The 24,871-nt window shown below is 34.2% G+C and overlaps 1 protein-coding gene across 40 annotated transcripts in view; it reads right to left on the bottom strand.

The window, feature by feature from the left end:
- LOC128227235 (tubulin polyglutamylase ttll6-like) overlaps positions 1 to 24,860 on the bottom strand; it is a 40,404-nt gene extending 15,544 nt beyond the window's left edge. For 5 of the 40 annotated variants that reach the window (XR_008259786.1, XM_052937542.1, XM_052937560.1 and 2 more), the window contains exons 1-16: positions 24,588 to 24,860; positions 15,735 to 16,076; positions 15,403 to 15,489; positions 14,188 to 14,332; positions 11,663 to 11,703; positions 11,044 to 11,162; positions 10,539 to 10,669; positions 7,354 to 7,510; positions 6,969 to 7,112; positions 6,288 to 6,599; positions 5,191 to 5,372; positions 4,820 to 5,005; positions 4,526 to 4,703; positions 3,452 to 3,682; positions 2,965 to 2,997; positions 1,960 to 1,986 (exon numbers count right to left, since the gene is read on the bottom strand). Coding sequence is in view for 39 of the 40 variants with exons in the window: in XM_052937542.1 (XP_052793502.1) it covers positions 1,960 to 1,986; positions 2,965 to 2,997; positions 3,452 to 3,682; positions 4,526 to 4,703; positions 4,820 to 5,005; positions 5,191 to 5,372; positions 6,288 to 6,599; positions 6,969 to 7,112; positions 7,354 to 7,510; positions 10,539 to 10,669; positions 11,044 to 11,162; positions 11,663 to 11,703; positions 14,188 to 14,332; positions 15,403 to 15,489; positions 15,735 to 15,960 (2,199 nt within the window). In the remaining variant the exon portion in view is untranslated. The other 35 variants (XM_052937554.1, XM_052937549.1, XM_052937551.1 and 32 more) reach the window with 28 other exon arrangements.
- Positions 24,861 to 24,871: the final 11 nt, after the last annotated feature.

Raw genomic sequence — 24,871 nt, forward strand, 5'->3', positions numbered from 1 at the left:
CAATTGACAGGAGTTGATGATCAGATATGAGTGATGTTTTCTATACAGTGGCAAAATCAAACATGAGTACTGCTTTCTACATGGTGGCAAAACTACTTGAATTCATGCAGAGACTTGGGTTCAAGTCAGAAACCAGCCTTTATATTGTATATTTCAAAGCAATGACAATGCATGATTGTTCATTTTCATAAGAAAATCATATCAAACAGAGTTCTCTGTGGAACAGCTTATCACTATGAGATTATTCAAATCATTGAAAGTCATAAATCTGACATTTACATCAAAATGAGGACATGTTGCTTTTTGTTGACACTTAATAAGTGGATCTGTCCGAAGACTTTTGGACATAAATATTGGGAAAGTTAATGAATGTCAAAAAACTTCTAAGTAACAAAATGTCTAAAAACAAAAACTGTTCAAAACAACTTCTTTTAAATATTTCCATGTTAAAGCAACTGTTCACCAGGCCCCAATTTCTCGAAACTTCTTAAGCTTAACAGGCTTAAGCTGCTTATTTCAAAAAGCCAAAATACATACTTATAGTGATTTTTTATAAATGAAAAATGGCTTATTGTGGTAATCGTAACGATAATTCCTATCTAAAGTATTAAAACTTTTAAAAGAGTATATAAAACGCAATATATTGAAAGACAAAAATAGTGGGTTAAGCTTTATTCTGTTAAAATGGACTTAAGAAGTTTTCGAGAAATTGGGGCCAGATGATCAATTTGCAAGTAAAAAAGAAAATTGTCAAAAACTGACATAAACTTGGTATTAATGTGTACAATGCATTTAAACTTACTAACTGAAGTACCACATAGTTTACATTTATTTAAGTTTAGCAGTTATTTCGCATTTTTCCATTAAAAAGATTACTGGGTATGTCTACCTAGCAGAATTCATTCCTAATGCGTGATTGGCTAGTCAATGTTATCACGTGATATTACCAACTTAGGTATATAGCTTAAATATATCACTCGTTTGTAGTAAGCCTTCGTAGCGCAGTGGATACCACACTGGACTGCAATTTTGCCAACACGGGTTCGAACCCGGTCTCCGACACAATTTTTTTTTACATTTTGGTACTTTTTTTTACAATTATGATATCAAAGCGTAACACATTCTATTAAATAATTGTCCTGAGATTCGTTACAGAAAATCTGGTGTACAGTCCCTTTAAAAAAATCATACTAATTCTATTTTTTTCAAACCAAAATCAAGCAAGGAGACTGTATATGCATACATTATGCCTTCATGTCAAAATCAAAATCTAACAAAATAGATGTCATTCTTGTGAAATCTACAAGACTGGATTATGAAAGCCATTTTCATAATAGAAATTTCATAAATATTTAAATATTTTAAAGATCATATTTTCTATGGCAGACTGTTGGGAGAAGATGCAACTACAACTTAAGAATTAAGTTATTTTTCTGGTATGACAATACAATTTCATTGTATCATTTTGTGTAATAATATAGTATTGGTCAGAACTAAGGTGAAATGTTTGTCCACTCAGCATTCTACACGCTCAAATTCTATAATAGGCTTGTACAGAAATGAAAGAATCAAATGATAAATCTATCAATAAAGCAGTACATTAAAAATTGATAATGTCCATTTCATGAGAGAACATTATTTTTCTTTGTAAAAAATAAAAAATCTATATTTCTCATCAATTAAACTTTACCTGGGTGTAGTTTCCTATTAATCTTTATATAGATTCTAACTTCATTCAAACCATAGCTTATGCTTCAACCAGCAGCGTTATTAACAGTTACATATTGCTAAACTCAAATAGCTGCAAACAGCTTGCCAGCGCACATTTAATAACTTTTAATATAAATATAATGCAAGCCTTAGTAAAAACAAACAAAACTGCTAATTATTATAATGGCCAACTTATAAAGGAGAAGCAACTCATTTATGGCCAACTCAAAAACAAATGGAAAATATTACCTGGCCTTGACCTTGGCCAAACACGCCCTAGTTGAATTGATAAGGACAATAGAAAATGTTTCAAATAAAAATGTAAAAATCTTACAAATAACACAAAAGTACAAATGTATACTAGTGACAATGACAAGCAGATGATACGTGTTGGTTCTATTATGAGTGGAATATATTGTCTAAGTAGTCTTCAATTTGTCTCTTTCTGCAGTTGTATATTGATGAGTAAACTGATATCTGATTACCAGAGCATATCTCTGTACCGTTGGTGCCACCATGACCAGAGAGTGTGTGCACAAGTGTCTAACTACTCACCTGCATGTTATAAAAGTAACCAAGATTAAAGTCGTTCAGCAGTGGGGGCAGTAACTAACCAAGAAGCATACACAGATTTTTAAAATATTCAGTAGGATTTGAAACCTGCTTGAAGATGCATTCTAAGAAAATCTTACATTTAAAAACGAAGGAATTAACACAGCAGGAAATATCAAGCTCAATTGATTAAAACAGACAAAAATATGTCATGATGGTTGCTATACTTCCAAAGCCTTTCCTTGAGGACCATTCAGACAAACACATGCATCTCATAAGCATTCAAAATATTTAAAAAAGTTAAATATAAAACTTTATAAATGGCAAATAGATCTTACAAAAGAAACCATTTCTAGGAAAAAATATGCAAATCACTGTTCATGCCACTTAAAATTCATACAAACAAATCATTCATGCTATTTTATGTAAAAAAAAGCATTCACCAATCAATGGGAGGGATAATCAGGGGCTAGAAAGAAAATAAAACACAAGTTACCTCTTGAAATTTTAAACCATTATTTAGTCTGATAGCAACCTGAGAAAACAAAACTTTGATGTTATACTAGTTTAGTTTAGATGAAGAGCTAGTAGATTCATGCATGTTTACGCTCTTAGTGTGGCATTCTCATTAGCGGGGTTTCTAGTTAATATTGGTCAACGTAAGAATTGTTGTTATAGAGATATGAGCAAGTGGACACTTACAAGTGACACCTGAAGGCCAGTTCTCATCCTAGACTAGAGGAGGACAAAACGCTCTTCATTCTCAGCTTTGAGTTCATTATTTTGTATGAAATTACTTTTACTTTGTGTGTATGAAAACAATGTCTGTTTATCATCGATATATTTAAAATTTACATCATGCAATATAAACAAATTCCATAGCCAAAGTCAAGCTAGAGTGACTAATTATTCAAATCTATGGCAATTATTCCAAATCAATACTGATTATAGAAAATGAACCAAAACTTGTCAACAGTAAAACACTATTAAATTTTCCATCTTTAGTTTCGCCATTACATACATCTTTCAAAATCAATAATCCTCAAATACACATCAATTCAATGGTGAAATGCTGTGGTTTGCATTTCAACAAATTAATGCCAATAAGAAAGCTACTAACTGATAAAAAACTAAATGTTTAACAAAGGCACACATGGCACTGAGCAGCTATAGAGTGTGGGATACATACCAAGGGTGGAGGTAGTGGGCGTGGCTCGGACTTGAGGATGCCCATTGTGCCAGGGGTACAGTGGAGGAGGCGGTACACATGCTCAACGATGCCGAGGCCCCTCACCAGATTGTCACGCTGGAGGAGGCCGCTGATCCGCTCCAGCTCCTCCTCCTCCAGGATGTCCATTGGCTTCGTTGTGTCTACTGGCTCGTCATAATTCATCTGCCGAGATGAATCGCTACCCACAGACTAAAAACACAGTACTCATGTTAAACCTTTATCGGAATGAGATTTAATACATACAAGTATTTGAATTCTTAAGTCTGTTAGTCAGTACAAATGATGAAATATTTATCATTATAATTTAAACACTTGAAGAGTTAATATGATTACATGTTTTTGTTGGAAATGTTCAGCACATGTTTACAATGCCCTAGTCTTGTCTATTGAGAAAAAATTGAACTGCATGGTGTTATGATTTTGATGATGCAACAGTAAAGAATGTTACAAATATTGGCCATTCTTTTTCACAAAATTGTGATGTTGTCAGCAAAAATGATTCCTATGGAGGAAAACTTTACCTTCATTTTTTGCTAGGTTTTGTGACTCATAAAAGTGCCTAAGTAAGAACTCATAGCTATTTTATTTATTTTCAAAGGTTTTTTAATATAACTGTTCACAAGTTTGTTTTGTACATACCTGGTATTGTAAAAAGTTTGTTATGTAATCCTATATCTTTGTCAAAATTTGTTTTTGTTGTTTAAGTGAATATCTCAACAGGGATTTCACAGCAGATGTCACAAATGTCAAATGATGAAAGCAGACTACTTTCCTTAATTTTATCTTAAAAGCTTGGATACAACAACTTCAAACAAGCGAAAAGAATCCTGTTTTCCATGCATTCATCCAGTATGAACGTTTGATATTGCAAACAGGCCATAGCACACTTAATGGATTTGCACCTTAATGTTCATTACTGCATGAAAGCACAAAAAAAACAGTATTAAATCCTTAAATAAAAAAACAAAAAACTTCTGTATTAGGTTATAGGCTTGAGAAGTTGATCAGTTACAGTGGTAGGTAACACATTACCTCCATAGTGGTCCTGGAGCTGGAGGTGATTCTGCGTGCAGGCATTGTGGTGCGGCGCAGGTTCCGTCTACGCCGACTGCCTGGGCTCTCCGGCCGAGCCACACACGTAGTTGACTTCTTTCCTTTTAACATTGCCTCTAATTTCTCCTTTTTCCTTGTGATCTCCTCGCGCTGTTGTCTGTAAACAATATTGTATTTTTAAAGACAGCTGCAGGCAGTAAGAATAAAACATGAATTTTCATACTCTTGTGTGGCCTATTCTCCCTCTTAACTAGTTACTATAAGAGAGGGTACCTGGCAAGTTCGCTCCTGGCTTTGAATGCTGCTGTTTCCTGGAAGAGAGTGCCGCTGCTGTGGAAGAATTTCTCATACTTGTCTGTGCCGGGGCCGGGGTAGATGCGGCGGAAGTTACCCAGGTGATTGTTCTCATACTTCTCCAGGGACTCTATGTACTGGGCTTGCGCCAGGTCCAACTCCTCCCTGTAAATTGAAGGATACAATCTAAATGCCAAATCTTTCTGTTATTTCTTGGTTATTGTACTTCTAGTTAAAACATTTGCCACATTAACAGCTACAAGTACTCTCTTGAAGAAAGTATCCCTTACAATAATAAAAAAAATCACATTTTTAATTCAGATACTCCCATCATAGAATAGAATGCCTACCTGGTGTCTTTCCTGTTTGCCTTGCCCAGCAGCCGGTCCTTGATCCTGCGCCTCTCCTCCTCAATACACTTCCTGCGGTCACATGCCCCGAAGTTCACCAGCTGCAGCGTGTCAAAGATCAACGCACCCTTGATCTCCCGGTCCAGCTCTGAATCTGTGCCAAAACTCGGCGAGTGGTTTACCTGGTCATCAGTGTAAAGCAGATGTTAGTTCATGTTACAATTCATCAGGTGGTTTTGCATCAAATTAATATTAGAAAAATAAATAGACATTCAATTTTACATCATAATTCTGCAACAAAGTCAGTATGACAAATAAACAGAAGGCAAATATGTATTTGTGATGAATTTGGAGAGTAACATTTTTCTCCAGATTTAAACTACAGTTACTGTTGAATGTAGTTATATGACAGAAAGTAATGACGTCAAATTTAAAGCTGAATTGATAGTTCAAAACGTAGTTCCCTTGAAGAATTGCCATTTTTGTGAATTTATGACAATCCACAAAACCCATAAGCCTTTGTTTGAAAATATGCTGTCTTGACCTCCTGTGTTCATTCACTATTAATATATAAACAAATACAATTAATCCTAGACTTTAATTACTGTACACAAAAATTCTGACAATTCCTGTGACTTTTAACACTGAATGACAATTATTGTGCTTATCCAATGGGATCATTACATTTATATATACAAAAATTTTAAGTCATATGCCTTCCAGTTCAGGCCAAATGAACATCAATTTTGTGAAGCATACAAATTGCTAGGGAAATTCAAATACAATAATTTATGTACCACATAATTAATGAAATTAGACCGGAGATAGATACTGACTCCAATATTAATAAATGCATATAAGTTTTAACCTTGTGTAAATCATTCACTTTTGTTCAGGACTGTTTGGCTTAAAATGTACATCATCTATATGGAAAATTCATAAATCAGATCTATAACTTTACTTATTTTTCTTTTTCCATAAGTCTTGAATAAGCCATTTGAATACATACTACATTATTACACAGATACAAATACATATACCAGGGTCAAATAATGTTTCAATGGAATTATTTAAACCAACTTTATGCTTTTGCTTACCTCTATCACATATGGACGCAATTTTCGATCAAGCATTACATCAAATCCAAGAATCTCAAAACAAGCACTTCCTTTCACGTGGTTAGGAAAACATGTGCGGTAGTTATGTTTTAATACTGAATGTGCAGAGATCATAGTTTTGATGATGACATCATCAATATCCGCCCACATTTTATCTACATCATATCCTTTCTCCCGCATATAGCGGTTTGTTGTGCTAATCCTACGCTTGCTTCCAGCTTCATCATCACGTATAAAGTCCTCACTGTGCTTGTTGATGGCATAGTTCGTTAAGTGCATGTACACATTTTCCTGAAAAATATACATACATTTTTCTAATATTTCAACTGGGAATCATTTTTGCATTGACCATATTTGATGTATAAAAGACAGTCAGATAAGACTATAAGTGGTGTTAAGTTCAATTGAGATGACAGATATATCTGAATAATGCATGATCAGTGCAGCTCAGTCTCATGTTAACATGGATTTTAATTGCCTTTTGTCTTCCCATTAGGAACCAATTATTGTATCTCATATGGAAAGCCATAAAAGAGATTCCGTGAAATAAGGAAGATCTTTGGTAAGAGGCAGACATACAACTAGACCAAACAAGCCAAACAAGTCAATATGTCAAGTTTATTGGGGCTATCTTTACATGAGTGTACTAGTGGGTCTTACTATATTGCTGTGTGTGGGCTCCAGATACTTGTGTGTGGCAAACCTGGCCAGCCCATCCTTGAACACAAATATCCGGAGTGGGTCACATGACGTGACCAAAGTGTAGATCCGCAGATCAAACTTGAAACCATCTATCAACAGTGGCTGAAACACAAACATACAACTCTTACATTCATTTAATCAGTGTATAAAGGTGAATTAAAAGCAAGTAAATTCATTGCTTAACATTTTTCAATAGTAAAAGTAAATCTTAGTAAATTTAAATCAACATCATTAACTAATTTGTGTTTGAATTTATAGACATTTGTATCACATTGATAGGTGACGAAAGGGGGCACCACTTTTTCTAATTTCCACCTTTAATTGTTACTTATCTATGCCTCACCCGGCTCATGTACTGTTGGCAGATCATGTGTTCATGAGGCTTGACATCCTTGGGGTTCTTGGTGACCCAAATGCCCCGCCCCTGACAGCCTGACTCTGGCTTCAGGATGTAAGTTTTGTTCTTCTTTTGCCGACAGTATGCTTGGTAATCACCATAGCTAGAATAAACACACACACACCCATAAATCATGGAATACACATGACTACTTTAAATAACATCATAATTCATATCATATTTTAAACTGTATTCTTTTGGACCTACACTAAAAAAAAACTTTTAGTATATCAATATATCTGCATTTTGCCAAATATTTAATATAAAGAATACAGCAGTTCAGTAAGACCAAGAATTGCTGCAAAGCAACAAAATTGGTTTTCAATGATTGAAAAAAGAACTACAGCCTGTGTTGTGAGAATTATATGCAAGGCCATACAAATTAAATTGGTTCATTAAGGGTCACATCCTATTCAAAAACAGTAAGGGTAGGTAGGCTTTATATTTTTTATTTTTTTATTATGCTTTATGTAAGAATAATATTGTTATTATTGGGGAATAGTGTTAAAGTAATGTTATGTATAAACCTTTTAAAGTGACACTCTTATTCAAAATCAATACATACACATGTATCACCAACATCAATTTTGACTGATAAACCTTTAACTACTTACTAAATAATGCATTTATTTAAAATATTAATTACTGATAACAAGATAGTAACCTTATATTTAATAGCAGAAAGCACAAAAATATTAAATGATTGGTGAATGCTAAGACTAACTGTGGTCTACTTTAGTCTCATAAGGTAGAAATACTGTGTTTAATGCTCAATTCTTTCAAATTAAACTCGGTATCCTTCATAAGAACCATTGTTTTTGACATTTAATCATCTTTTTTTGGAATATTAAAACAATATTATTAACTGTGGTAAATCTTAACTGGTAGTAAAAGTGCATCTTAAAATGCATATTAAAACACACACTTTTCTTACCAACAGACTAAAAGTGGTAGGGTCAGCGCCTATTTCATAGGGTCAGGTAACCCGAACCAAAACTGTTTTTTTAGGCCTTAGCTGATTTGATGCATGTTGTGAGTTTGTAAACCCAATCTCATGAAAGGTCTCCATAAACTCTTCCTACGCACCAAGTTTGGCATCAAAAAGTCAACAATGTCTTCAACCATTTTTCTACTTATTGTAACAATGACCTTGACTTTAGGGGCACCAAACCCAATCCCATGAAAGGTTTTAAAACCCTTCCTACAAACCAAGTTTGGTCACAATAATATGTCAACCCTTTACTAAATTTATTCAGTACCAACTATATCTCTCTTTCTCTATATCTTAAAAAAGTAACCTTGACCTTGACCCTAGGGGCCCTCAACACATTTCAATTAATGGCCTACATAAACACTTTCTACATACCAAGTATGGTCACAATATGTCAACACTAAGTTTTTCAGTGTCAACAGTTTTTTTCGTCACAGTGACATTGAACTTGACCCTAGGATTTCTTAACACAATCCCATGAAAGGTCCTTGTACACTCTTTCTTTATACTAAATAGGGTCACAATATGTCAATCCTAACTAAAGTAATTCAATACCATAGGTGAGTTTGACGCCAAAACGCCTGCCCACCCGAACAACGACGTATGTCAGTCATATAACCAAGTCACATTTGGTGAAAACCTGTTTAACAAGAGCTGTCAGCGCACTCAACTATTCCGCCGCTTTTCAATGTAAGGATTGAAACGTTTAGGCGAAACATGAAGGATCACTGTTAGATAAGATTTCAATGCAATACATGGTGTGCTGAGATATTAACATAAATGTGGTTCCATGCAAAATTTTAACGAGAATTTCTAAGTCTAATAATAAAGGGCCATTATTTGCAAAATACAGTTATCTAACTTGGTTATTCAATTAAGTTGGGTGGTTGAATACCATTGTATAAAGTCTCACTGCAATACATCAAATAGATGCTGAGATAATTATCCTATGTGTGCTAACATGCAAGACCTTAACCAGAATTTCTAAGTCGCATAATAAAGGGGCAAAAATTATATACTATAAAAGATAGAGTTATCTTACTTCATTAAATAAGAAGGTACAATAGATGGGAGCCTGTGTGTAAAGTTTCAATGCAATACATGATGTATTCGATGAGGTATTGACTTAAAAGTGGTTACATGCAAAAAAACCTTAACCATGATTTCTATGTCAAATAAAAAAGGGGCCATTATTTTAATTGTATAAACTCTCAATGCAATCCATCAAGTAATTGCTGAGATAGTAAACTATGTGTGCTTACATGCAAAATCTTAACCAGAATGTCTAAGCCAAATAATAAAGGCCCATAATTTGCATTATATTAAAAAAAATGTTATCAGAGAATACATATCTAATGGTTCAATGCAATACATGATATATTTGCTGAGATATTGACTTAAATGTGGTTACATGCAAAACCTTAACCAGTATTTCTAAGTTGAATAATAAAGGGCAATTATTTTGCATTAAATGCAAACTAGAGTTATCTAACTTGGTTAATTATGTAGGTTGGATGGTTGACTACCATTGTATAAAGTCTCAATGCAATACCTCAAGTAGTTGCTGAGATATTAACCTATGTGTGCTTACACGCAAAACCTTAACCAGAATTTCTAAGTCAAATAATAAAGGGCAATTATAATCATAAAATGCAAACAAGAGTTATCTAACTTGGTAAATTAAGTAAGTTAGATGGTTGAGTACCATTGTATCAAGTATCAATGCAATACCTCAAGTAGTTGCTGAGATATTAACCTATGTGTGCTTGCACGCAAAACCTTAACCAGAATTTCTAAGTCGAATAATAAAGGCCTGTTATTTGCTTTATATTAAAATAATTGTTATATAACTTCATTAATTTAGTATGTAAGATAGTTGGGAATACATATCCAAAGTTTCAATGCAATAACTGATGTATTTACTGAGATAATGACTTAAAGGTGCTTACATGCAAAACCTTAACAAAGGTGTGACACCAACGCCGACGCCAGGGTGAGTAGTATAGCTCTCCTTATTCTTCGAATAGTCAAGCTAAAAATGTGTTTTCATGCTAGTTATGTTGCTGCATTTATAAACACTGCAGCATCAATGTAAACAAATATGGCCAATTTTATAGCATGTTTTGCAGTATATGCTTACTCTGCAGGCAGGCACCAGGTTTTGGGGAAGACGTTATAATCCTTGGGGAACATTTTCAGCATCCTGTTCATGTTCCGAGCCAAGAGGTCTTTCCGGCAAATCTCACTCATTCCAGGAAAGTGGTTGATTTTCTAAACAGTATGATAAAAGCAATGTTTCAACATTTAAAAAAACAACAACAAGCAATAACAAATAAACTGACAGAACTTGTAAAATATTACAACCTGAGTATTGTGGTAAATTTTTACATATCATTGTGTACATTTGCAAATTGAAAGTCCCTTGCTAATACACATATCAATGGTCTTTGTATGATGCTCACTGGTAGGTTTCTTTAACATGTTATATAGGGATAATCCCTTTCTAGTATTTAAGTGCTATGGGAAATTGGCTTGGTACTTTGGCTACAAATTCTACAAATCAATTAGAATAAATGAAGTTCTGGATGTAAGCCAACTATAAGTGGCTTTAAGTTGACTTGTGAGGTGAAGACATGAGTGATTACTTGGTATTTTTTCATATCCATGACTCTTTCCAGGGCCACAGAGTAGTCGGTCCAGTACAGTGTCCAGTCATCGTCGTCAGACACCTCCTTGAAGCCAAACCTCCGAGACACCTTTCGCACTGAAATTTATAGGAAAATGTTATTGTTTTTGTGATAAAAATATAACAAGTGTCATTAATACAATCACTGGTTATAACAAATAAATCTTCCTTAAAACAGTTAGAGTTGAGTTAAGGACATATAAGTTCTGCTTAATGTATACTACCTACTTCATAGGGAATTCTTAACTCTGCATTGTTAAATATATATACAGAAAAAAAGAAACTAACTAACCACATCAACACATGTCAATTTTTCATAATTATTAATTTCTTTCAAATAAGGTCAACTTGTTTGTTACAATAATATGTTAGTGTTAAGGCCCATGCCTCAGCCTATGGGATCGCCGGACAGTCGCCAAGGTTCCATGTTTTCATTAATTGGATTTATTAAGAAACTAGTGTTTGCACACTGCCTAGTATCGAAGGATTTGTGGGGTATTTCACTCCGAACACTAAGAAAGTCTTAGTCTTTTAGAAGACCAAAAATAAACACTCACTTTAACATGAAATTTACTTACCAACATCATATTTACAATTCAGCAGGCAAATGTACAGCCACCTGAAACCCACATAACATAATATGGTAAAAAAATGTGGAATCAATAGATGTATCCTGCATGGAAGTGAAACAGTTGACAACATAAACGGTCAAGGCAGTGCATGTTGTTTATAAATTGATACATTATATGTTATGTGTAAACTATCTATTTCTTTATCACACTGACAGTGGTCAAAATTAACACTGGCCCGCAAGGCCTGCACTGGTAAAATGTCGTCCGGGCTTGCTCAAATTCTGAGTTTTATATAGCAGGGCTTGTTAAAAAATTTGATGCCAAGTTATAGTATATGTATTCAGGCTTGTTCATACAAAAGTCTAATTTCAATGATTGCACTGACAAAACTATTTAAACATTAGATTATTAGTTTTGCTATACAGGCAGAGACGTTGATTCAGGTCAAGTTGTAATCACACTAAAAGACAATAAAATGTCTCAGCTTTCAGGCATAAATTAATCTTTTAATCACTCTTTAAATTTATCACAAGGAGATCACAGTGTTTAAATATTTACACAAAAAAATAGATTTAAATAGCACACCTAGCAGTTTAAATGGTTTGAGTTAACATCAATCTGATAGTTCAAATCCACAGGATTATATTTACATTATAATAGTTCTACCAGATCATAATGTTAACATGTTTGGAGGTCACATTTTGTAATTTGCTCATTCAACATCTATAGCATACATGGCCATATTGTATGTCATATTTTTATATACATTATATTGCAAAAGATTGAATCAAAAGCACAGTTTAAAATGTTTCTATTTATGTGATGAAAGCTTCATTTAATTCTTATCGTTTTCATTTATCATGTTGTAAGAGTACATGTATATATATATACATGTATAATGGAACTGGAACTAGTTATAATATGAAATATCTAGGGGGTTTTCATGATATTAAGTGACATGTTACTTTTGATAAATATTTCATTCCTAAATTTCATTAAATCATGAAGACTCAAATATTTCTGAAAATATGTTCAAAATGAAAAGGAATATTTGTTTTATCCTACAATGGGTAATATCCCCGTACATGTTCCACAGATCGACAGATAGACCACGCATGGAATACAATGCAATATTACATACACGACCAATTTTAGGTTAACTTTATCAATTTTCCTTTCACCTGATCAGTTTGATTATTCACATTTGGAGAACTGAGTGCTGATAATGGCCATAAAAAGCTGTATGACATTCCCCTTTCATAAAGCCTTTATCATCATATCAATATCCTTTCAACTCAACATTCAATAAGGGTGAAAATCAATTGTGCGCTCTAATGTCAATTTTGTTATATTTGACAAGTAAATAAATAATGCATAAAATGTCCTGGAATAGCGGGAACAAATACAGTCATACAGAATAAGGAACAATCTGTAATTTCCTTCCACATATGTTACTCTTTTCATTTAATTTTAGAATAAGCATGTGTAAATATTAAGCAATTAGAACTTTCACCTGCAAACCTATAATTAGTTTAAATGTGGGTTCAAAAACTTTTAATTATCAAAATGGCCCATTAAAAAGCAGTCAAAAGTAAAACTTCATAGTCAAGTAGTTTACATGTGTATTTCCTAAAATGAATCTCTTTTGGAATTTGAAGTACATACTGTAGTAATATATTATGGAATTACAACTTTGACAACTATCAGAAATATAATAGTAAGTTATCATGAAATAAGCTTGCTATGGAGACATTTGAGCATTTTTTCTAAATTGTTTAAAAAATAATCCATCCTCAAGTCACTGTTCAGTATAAACACTAAATATCTGTGCTAAATGACAAATTAAAAATATATAATCGGTGCCCCAGATAAAGCCCATGAATGTGTTATACCACATTAAACATACTTTGAAACGAGTTTCAATATTATTTCTACGCGTTAAAAGATCCAGAGAAGCATTTGCATGAACTGTTGAGTGTCACATTTTCTGGTAACAATTCAAGCTTTAACACTGTACCAGCAGTGGTTGAAATGAGCACAAGCCCGCAAGCCCTGCACTGGTACAATGTCTTCCGGGCTTGCTCAAATTCTGAATTTTATATAGCGGGGCTTGTTTAAAAATATGATTCCATGCAATAGTATAAGAATTCGGGCTTGTTCATCCAAGATTAATTTCGATGACTGTACCAGTATGCAGGTTAAATTTTCAGATGATCAAATGTCACGTTAATGATGTCAGAAGTCTTGCGGTCTGGCACAGTGTTTATGTTTATAAATATCGAGGAAAGAAGTACTAGGTCTGGTAGTTAATCGATTGCATTATTAAGGAAATTTAAGACAGTGCCTTTGGCAAGTTGTAACCAAAAGCATCATTTCATTGCATTGGCAAACATGTATTTTATATAATTTCAGTCATACATATCTTAATGCTATTAACATTTTCACTTTTAAGCATACAGAAAAGGTCAAGTAAATAAAACAAAACCTAGAGCACTGTATTAATAATGATAAATGAATCAGACTAAACTTACTTTTTCTTTTTTTTCTTCTTTTTAACAACTTTTTTCTCTGCCTCCTTCTTCTCTAGTTCTAGGGTGGTGTCATTGATAGGTGCGGCTTCCTCGTCTGCCTCTCCCTCGTCTTCCTCATCAACAGCAACGCTGCTGATTCCGGTGTCTGAAATAGACACACACACATTGTCTACCACATGTCTTCTACAACTGATATTTGTCTTACATGTACCTGGTCCAAGTCAATCTATCAGTTTTTAAAAGCAAATGATATCTGTTCTGCATTTATTGCTTAAACAGCCAAATGAATGATCTCTATCTGCAAAGTTATATTAAGATTAAACATTTTAAGCAACTATTTGGTAGATTCTAATATATTGTGAACAATAAAGTGCAGTTTAAGAGTTGAGCATTTATAAAATACAATAGAACCCTTTGAGTCATAATTGAGAAGAACTAAACTACAAGGTGGAATAGCCCCCACTGTAATTCACACAGGACTTACTGACCACTAGGTTATTCTACAAACAAATTATCCAAGTTCTAGGTTTTCAGTTGTGGCTAAATTAATAATATGGAAATCAGCAAAAAAAGTGTTTCTCTGATTACATGATACGTATACATTTTTTATAAAGAAAGCATTGACAAAAGCAAACACTAGTTTTAAAAGAACAAGAGCTGTCACAGACAGCGTGCTCGACTATTCCGCCGCTTTTTAGTGGGATTGAGCGAAACATGCATGGATCACTGTAGTAAGTCTCAATTCAATAAATCAAGTAGTTGATGAGACATTAACCTATATGTACTTTCATGCAAAACCTTGACCAGAATTTCTAAGTAAAATAATAAAGGGCAATTATTTTGAATTAAATACAAATTAGAGTTATCTAACTTGGTTAATTAAGTAGGTTGGATAGTTGAGTACCATTGTAAAAAGTCTCAATGCAATACATCAAGTAGTTGCTGAGATATAAACCTATGTGTGCTTACATGCAAAACCTTAACCAGAATTTCTAAGTCGAATAATAAAGGGCAATTATTTGCATTAAATGCAAACTAGAGTTATCAAACTTGGTTAATTAAGTAGGTTACGGGCACCTGGAAGAGCATCACTAGACTACTTAGAAGTAGACATTATGGTTAATAGAAAGGTATATTTTCTTTAAGCACATCGTTAGATTCCTGATGTAAAACTAAAAACCATCCTGAAGAAGAGAAGGTGATGGTAAAGGTCACCTGAGAGCAAGGCCGCCTCCATGGCAACCTCACCTAATATGTCAAGTGGAGGCAAGTGTATAGACGGACGAGGATCACGCTCACCCTCTATAAACATGGAATTATGAATTACATCTCCATTCTTAAGCAATTCATCAGAATATTTCTGGTACAAATGCATGTGTGTGCACCTCTGTAATTTTATACAGAAATTTTGCATTTGGATAATTTTATAGTTTAGAGAAATGCCTTAGCATAAGGCTTATCTTATAATATTTACATAATATTTATTGCTTAATCAAACAAGCCCTGTGGCCTAAATACCACCATGAGGAGACAAGAAAATTGCTCACCATCATCCCCTTCACCATCGTCATTGAAGAGAGATGGCTGTATGAGAACTGATGGGCCATCGTCAAGGAGAGTCAGCTCCTGGGAGCCACCATTCTCATTGTTGCTGAACCCAGAATCTTCTGGCTCGCTTTCGGACTCGGAGCTTTCACTGAGAGGGATGTTGTCTTCATCGTAACCATCTTCCTCTCCAGAGTCATAGGTTTCATATATCCCGTCCGAGTCCATTACGTGATGGAAGTAGTATCCCCTGACTGTCACTTCACCATTTTAACTACGTGTGTTGAACTGACAAAAGGTCTGACCCTTGCTTGATTATTTTGAAGCCATTCTATATCAAACACCTGCAATGATAAACAATAGTTGAAATCATCTTTTATTTTATTTTTTTATTCAACCTTTATTCATATTTATCACCATTTTATTTTTGGAACTCATTGGCTGAATCACCAATGTATCAGCCATATATATTAGAAGTTAAAACTGTAATATTTCATCCGATTAATTTGTTATGCGAATCATTTCCCATCCCAAGACATGCTTGAAAAAAAAATGCACAGGAAATATTATAGCACTGGAAGAAGTATCAATGGTCGAAATTTACACAAGCCCGCAAGCTCTGCACTGGTAAAATGTATTCCAGGCTTGCTCAAATTCTGAATTTTATTCTTATTTGATGCCAAGCAATAGTATAAGAATTCATCCAAGTCTAATTCCATTGACTGAAGTATGCGTGTTGATTTCAAGTGGATACTTCCAATACATTTTCATGACAACAACAATAAGCTACTGTCATTTTTTTTCCAAGTAAAATTCAATAACTCCCTGTTAGCCTAGATCATGAAAACAAAAGGGCCAAGCTATGTATCACTGTATCACTCACCTCTGTGAAACTTTAGTGGTGCTCTAGACATATCTTTAATTAAAGGGCAATAACTCTCGGATATTCTAAGGAACATTTCTGTGAAATTATTTTGAAATTGGGCCAACAGTGTCAGAGAAATTTTCAAAGTTTTCCCTTTCGATAACCAGATGTCTGCATGGGACAACCAAACATTCCTGTGAAGTTTGGTTGATTATTGTCACAGTAAATTAGAAGGAGAAGTTGTTTGAAGGAAACTGTTGGCGAAAAACAGAAGAAGAGGAACGATAGACAATCACCTTATCAAAATAGCTTACACTGAGCACAAAGGCTGAGCACTTTTCCATTCTAGTGTAAATGATTTCTATATTTAGACATGCCAGTCATTTTGAGAAATAAGCGCTCTTTATTAAAACCCTTGCCCTATTCAGAAGCTTTTTAACATCACATCTGCTTCAGAAGCTTTTTAACATCACATCTGCTAAGTTATAATCACACATGTAATCAGTATTTGATATTGATGTCTTTATACACTGGTCACAAGTACACATCATCAAAAGGTAGGCAGACACTGACCAATCAGCGATCAGTATAGAGTAGTGTTTCACTGTTATCAGCATAGATGATGTGTAACCACAATTATACAATAGAAGGTTTATATGCATGACATCAGTAGCCACAGCATGAAATGCATTTCAATAGACCTCTTTGCTTTGTTAAGAGATAAGGTAAGCATTGTTGCAGAAAACTGCGCATTCTTTGGAGCATGCACATCTGATAGAACATGTACGGTGTATAAGAATATGTAAACAACCAGTAGTGTTTAATTGACAAAATTCCGAAAAATATAGAAAAAAAATCATTTATATTTACACTGCTTCAGTTGCCATGTCTTATGCATACATACTGTATTATATTATACATAGGACGCACTTTTTTACCCCAGATTATCGTCTAAACAATTGCCTGTGTCCTTTCTATGCTATTAGGATTTTATCAGTTTTTCACAAGTCCATTTCAGGCCGAAAATGTCGGACCGGAGACAAACGCGGTAATGGTAAGTACCGATACTGTGTCCACCGAAGAGAACAACTGACATAGGTAAAATCACGCAAGTTAACACACGCAGAAATATATTGAATGTTTACTTCAAAATGATTTACTGATAAATAAATTGAAAACAAACATGAGTGTTTACTTTTTTACAAAAGGGATGCTACTCACAAAAACTTGATGTGAGTCAGCACTTTAACTGGATTGAGCTATAACGGCATCAGGAAAGGAGGTAAATATCAATTAATCGTTGTTCACGATTTCAATGTTTTGATATTTTACAAAACATTCTGTTGTATGTTACTGTTTTAAAATATTAAAGGAATGTGCATAACGCAAAGAAGCATTATTGTCACTATCAAATCTTTTGATAAGTGCGAAGGTGTGAAAAACACCCGCTGTCTGTCATTAGAAAAACATCAATAGAATGAACTATTGCGATGGTAATACCATATGGTTGTTTGTTCGCACTTTACCACGGGTTTTAATACTTATCTGAGGGCAGGGTTTCCACCAGGCCATTATGGCTTGTCGGGCCCAATGTGCCTTCCGCTGGCAAGGCTAATTACTGACACGCGTTAATTATGCCGACATGCTTTAATATGTGCAGCGACAAGCCTTATCAAAACAATCATCAGTTTTGACAATACACAGTTTCGCTGCGATTGCAATGGTTGCAACGGTTGACTGTCAGTCAGAAGGCGTGTCGGGACTATTACGACATTTGTATCAGTCTTATAATATGCGTGAATGGGTGTTGACATTTTGAGAACATTCACACATATTATAAGACTTATATCATTGTTGTGTACAATACACCGTCAGAAGACGAGGAAGGCGAATTGAAGAAAAGCGCCACCAGGTTGATAGAATAAAACTGTATTATTACCTGTGCTACTGTTATTTTTCTTGCGTATCTAATATATAAATAAACAACGAAGTACATATCAGGTTGCTAAAAAATTTAATATCGCATGATTAATATTGACCATTACCATTTTCACGATCCCAAAAATAAATCGTCAAAACAAATATGGCGGATAGTGGACTTACCGAAATACGCCAAATTACCGAAATAGGACGATAATTATCGAAATACACAGGACAGTTATCGAAATATGCCTTATATACCATTTTTTTTTTTTTTTTTACTTCAATATATGTTATAAATACTTTACCAACCCTTAAATTTTTCGGCTCCGGTTTTGACATTTTTACGCTGCGCCTTATCTTATATATTAAGGGTTTTTACCCGTTTTTTCAACAATTTTCTTGCATGCGTCCTATCTATGCTAGCGTCCTATACATAGTATAATATGGTACATGTATTATCCAGGGTAGGGGTGAAAATAAAAGTCAGCAAAGCTGTGGTGCTTTGTCAGTAACGAAAACATTTCCATCCATACTTTAAGTTTTCATCTGATTGGAGGTCAACATGGAATGGAATCACATTCATCAGTACCAGATATATATCCAATTAGACAATTAAATTTAACTCATACCTCCAAATAAACACTTATACACTAAAACAGAAAAGAAAACACCAATTATTAGTTAATTTACTTTGGTATGAATACCAAGTTTCATATTATAGGAAACTTTCAGGTTCAAGGGATTCACATTTTACTGCGATTTAACCAAAGTCCTGTTGAAAAGAATGAACTTCATAAATAATGCAGTACATGGAAGCTGTTTGATTTTCTGAAAAGATTAATCCCATCAAACATTAACAAGCACTAAACTTTCTGCCTTAAATTCACAAACAATTCACTATCAAATTATGATCTCAATACCTGTATTGAATGATGAAGAGAAAACTATATCAAATGAAGCTTTTCTGTTTATCACTACCATAAACTGCTAATGTAATACAGCTGTCAAAAGTTGTTGACCCAAAATCTATAAACCCTAAACAAAAAGAAGCAAACATTTTTCTTACAAGTTTTGGCTGATCAATATACTGTATTTATTGGCAGAAGAACAAATCCCATTTAATGTATGAATTTACAGCATTTAAAACCATTATCTCCACTAGTTTAATAACTTGCCCGCTAGGGTAGACCAAAGATAAATTCATAACTTCAAAATTTGTCAATAACTGATTCAAAAGCTTAGATGAAAATTGTAATTTCTGCGGGAGAGGGATCAGACAGCCTTGGAGTTCAAATATCAAAAGCATCCATTTTTACACATTACTACTGTTTGCAAATAAAGTTAGCAGAATGTGCAGATTGAACCAACAAATTTCATGATCATTCAATGCTTCGAAACCTTTGAAAAGTCCAATTCTAAACAGTAGTATAATGATCTGAATTGCAATTATGAGTACATGTATGTAGTTATGTTTTTCTGTTGTTGCTTACTTACCACATAAAGTATACATGATGATCAGGTGCACTTTCAAATCAGATTCATATTGTAAGTGAAAAGATAAACAAATTACACCCATCTCAATATGCAGTGGATTTTTTACTGAGTGAACTTAAGTTTTTTCTATCAATTTACAAACTCTTCTACTAAATTCAAATACATTATATTGTAACCATTTTTTTTCTTGAAGAAAAAGTTTTACCAGCCTGCTCAAAGTAAATGCAGCTCCAGTCAAATATATTATAGGAAATTGAGGGTGCTAAGTATAAAAGCATAGGCAACTTATTTCATGATCTTGATCAGGAACATAAATTGATTTCCAGTTATTTTCAACAGCTATTAAACTTTGTTTCGGTCACACTGAATGTTAGAGATTTGCGCCAAGTTATTTCAATTCTTAACAAATTTAAAAGGTTAGGGAGCTGACAAAAATGTAAATCCTCAAGTGTGACCTCAAAGTGATGGATGGGACATGTACTCTGCTCTGTATAAAGATATTTCACTTTTCAAAGTTGTTCCTGCAGTTGAGAAATAAGAAGAGGACACCTGTATATCAAGGGGTATATCTGGTGTTTGAAAAATTACACAGGTTTGTATAGAGAATCTGAAGTTTGAAAATTGACATAGGTCTGTATAACAAGGAGTAACTGATGGCTTAACACTGACACCTGTTTAACAAGGGGTAGCTGACTTTTGACCATTGACACCTGTATTACAAGAGGTATATAATCTTTGATCACTGGAACTTATATAACAAGGGGTATCTAATGTTTGCGCACTGACACCCACATAACAATAGGTGTCTAATGTATGATGGCTGACACCTATAAAACAAGGGAGATCATTTGTTTGACCACTGACACCTGTATCACAAGGTTTATCTGATGTTTGACCACAGACACCTGTAAAACTAGAGGTATCTGATGTAGGCCACTGACACCAGTATAACAAGGGGTATCTGATGTTTGACCACTGACACCAGTATAACAAGGGGTATCTGATGTTTGACCACTGACACAAATAAACAAGGGGTATCTGATGTTTGACCCCTGACTCCTGCATGATTTTTGACCACTGACACCTGCATAACAGGGGTATCTGATGTTTGACCACTGATACATGCATAACAGGGGTAACTTATGTTTGACCACTGACACCTGCATAACAGGGGTATCTGATGTTTGACCACTGACACCTGCATAACAAGGGCTATCTGATGTTTGACCACTGACACCTGCGTAATAGGGGTATCTGATGTTTGACCACTGAAACATGCATAACAGGGATATTTGATATTGACCACTGACACCTGCTTAACATAGGCTATCTGATGTTTATTCACTGACACCTTCATAACAGGGGTATCTGATGTTTGACCACTGACACCTGCAAAACAAGGGCTATCTGATGTATGACCACTGACACCTGCAAAACAGGGACATCTGATGTTTGACAACTGACACCTGCATAAAAGGGATATCTGATGTTTGACCACTGATACCTGCATAACAGGGGTATCTGATGTTTGATCACTTACATCTGCAAAACAAGGGCTATCTTATGTTTGACCATTGACACCTGCATAACAGGGATATCTGATGTTTGATTACTGACACCTGCTAAACAGGGACATCTGATGTTTGACCACTGACACCTGCATAACAGGGGTACCTGATGTTTGATCACTGACACCTGCAAAACAAGGGCTATCTTATGTTTGACCACTGACACATGTAAAACAAGAGCTATCTTATGTTTGACCACTGGCACCTGCAAAACAAGGGCTATCTTATGTTTGACCACTGACACATGCAAAACAGGGATATCTGATGTTTGACCACTGACACCTGCATAATGGGGTATATCATGTTTGACCACTGACACCTGCATAACAGGGCTATCTTATGTTTGACAACAGACACCTGCATAATAGGGGTATCTGATGTTTGACCACTGACACCTGCATAACAGGGATATCTGATGTTTGATCACTGACATCTGCAAAACAAGGGCTATCTGACGTTTGACCACTGACACTTGCATAACAGGGATATCTTATGTTTGATCACTGACACTTGCATAACAGGGATATCTGTTTTTTTGACCACTGACACCTGCATAACAGGGATATCTAATGTTTGACCACTGACACCTACAAATAGGGGTATCTGATGTTTGACCACTGACACCTGCAAATTAAGAGGTATCTGATGTTAGACCACTGACACCTGCAAAACAAGGCTATCTGATGTTTGACCACTGACACCTGCATAATAGGGGTATCTGATGTTTGACCACTGGCACTTGCATAACAGGGATATCTTATGTTTGACCACAGACACCTGCATAACAGGGGTATCTGATGTTTGACCACTGACATGTGCATAACAGTGGTAACTTATGTTTTACCACTGACATCTGCATAACAAGGGGTATCTGATGTTTTACCACAGACACCTGCAGAACATGGGTATCTAATGTTTGACCACTGGCAACTGCAAAACAAGGGCCATCTGATGTTTGACCACTGACACCTGCATAACACATTTATTTTTCTTTAATATTTTCATACCACAAATTACTCTCTGAAAGGGTTCTGCTAATGCATTAATTATACAACAAAGTGTCAGTATCAGATAACAGCAATTTAAAACTAGAGCTGTCATAGGGCAGTGCACTTGACTAAACACCGATGTAAAATGTGCTTTTCAAAAGCAATAAAAAGGAAAAATTAAAAAGTGAACAAAAAACGAAAATGAAACCGAGTTTTCAATGATTGACAGAAGAACTTCAGTCTTCATTGCTGAGATTCAGTTTTGACTTTTTTTTCTATTTTTATTAACAGTGACCTTGATCCTAGGGGCCCTAAATGCAACCCCATGGAAGTCATCAATAAATACTTCCTACATACTATTTTTGGTCATATTATGTCCACCATAACTGAAGTAATTCAATACCAAATGGTTATCCATATTTAGTAACAGCGACATTGACATAGTCCATATATATTAAGATGTAACTGCAGTACATGTAATCTTAGACATAACAAGAAGTTCCTCAAACTTTGCAGCAAGTTAAATTAGTTTTACAGATATCATAGCATGATCACTCAGAAATGGATCATGGTTTTGTACAAAAAAGTATACAATATCAATTTACAATGTGTCTAATACTTTGCAATAGCCATTACAATACTATTTAAAACAATTCACAAAGAATCATGATATTTCCCATCTCAATATATTTTGATACATCACTTGCAAGCATGAACTAAACTAGGTCTTGAGATAGTTTAAGCCATTGTATCTCGCTGCAATTATTGCTAATAACAGAGATCCCACTTTTCAACAAGAGATGAATAAAAATCACTTTTCCTCCAGTCTAAGACAGGATAAGTGTGCTCATATGGTCTATTAAAAAGTAACTGTATAAGAATTTGGGATGGTCAAATGATCAGTATTTCTACTTTTCATCTCTTGTTAACATTCAGTGATTTTTTTGGAATTAATTTTACCACCTGTGCCTTGCAAATTGGGAAAAAATTGACTTTTGGTAAAATACAAAATCAGGCCAAAACAGCTAATATAATGGAAAATATACATGTTATAACCTTTTTATGCATACATTATGCTGTGAAAAAGTGAGTCTTGTCAAGATTTTGTTTATATTTCAAGAAATTCATTGCTTTTTTTATTCATTAATGTAATCTGCATTTATCAAATTGGGAAAAGAAAAAAAAATGGGAAAATGGACATTTTTTCGCCTTTGGAAGGCAGTAAATTGCACAAAATAATCACTGGGTCACATAATATATCATATTTTGAAATTGTATAAATAAACGACTTATCCTTATTCACTATTCTTGTCCTTTAATCCATTTATATTTCAATAACAAATACAAAGGAAATTCCAAGAACTTCTCATAATCTTCTAAATAATTCATGTGTAACTAGAGACAATGTTAACAAAATGCAAAACATTTTATGTATTAAAACAGTCGAAAAAAGTTGTGGAATTCCATTGACATTCAATATCTTTTCAGACCAATTTTACATCACGAGACTATTCAATTTGATGATGCAATTACTAAAAATGGTTTATGATGCTGATGAAGTCGTTTCTGTGCCATTTTGCACAAGCTTGGTGAAAACATTTACTAGCATGTATTGACAGATTGGATAAAAGGAACTCAATAATTAGTGTGCAATCATGAAGATAAACCAATTCTGGATTAGAAAATACCTGTATGTTGCATGTGAGGTTTTTGTGCAGATTCAGTGTTCAAACACTCTGCTCTATACAGTCATGGCATGTTTCTTCCCTTGTATAATTTATAAATATCAGTATCAGGAACACATTTTTATATTGCATAATTCATAACTATTTTTTGGATTGAATGATGATCAACACATTTATTATTGTCAATAATAACATTTACTTTCCAAACTTCGAGCCACTCAGTCCACTGACACTGTCAAAGAATGTTCCTTTTCTACCTTTAAACCAACTATATGGATATTCCACGCTTTGGCACGTTAAAATCATTACAAGAAATAATGGTTAAACATACCAACTTTTAAAATCACGCTATTTCATTCCATATTTTTTATTTTTTCTTCTCTGTTTATCCTAATTTCAGCAATATGTCCACCATATTGTTTAAAGATGGCGACCGACCGCACTACACCTAAAAGGGCGCACACCAATCATATAAAGAATTGTTTCATATAAACTTTTTATAAATCTACTTAATTTCAGACACTTTTTTTATCTAAGAAATATGTTTATGTTTAGTTTAAATGAATACACAATAGATGATACTATTCAACTACAGAGGAATTATTTCTCTTTGCG

This window comes from Mya arenaria, chromosome 3 (assembly GCF_026914265.1).
Source record: "Mya arenaria isolate MELC-2E11 chromosome 3, ASM2691426v1".
Classification (NCBI taxonomy): Eukaryota; Metazoa; Mollusca; class Bivalvia; order Myida; family Myidae; genus Mya; species Mya arenaria.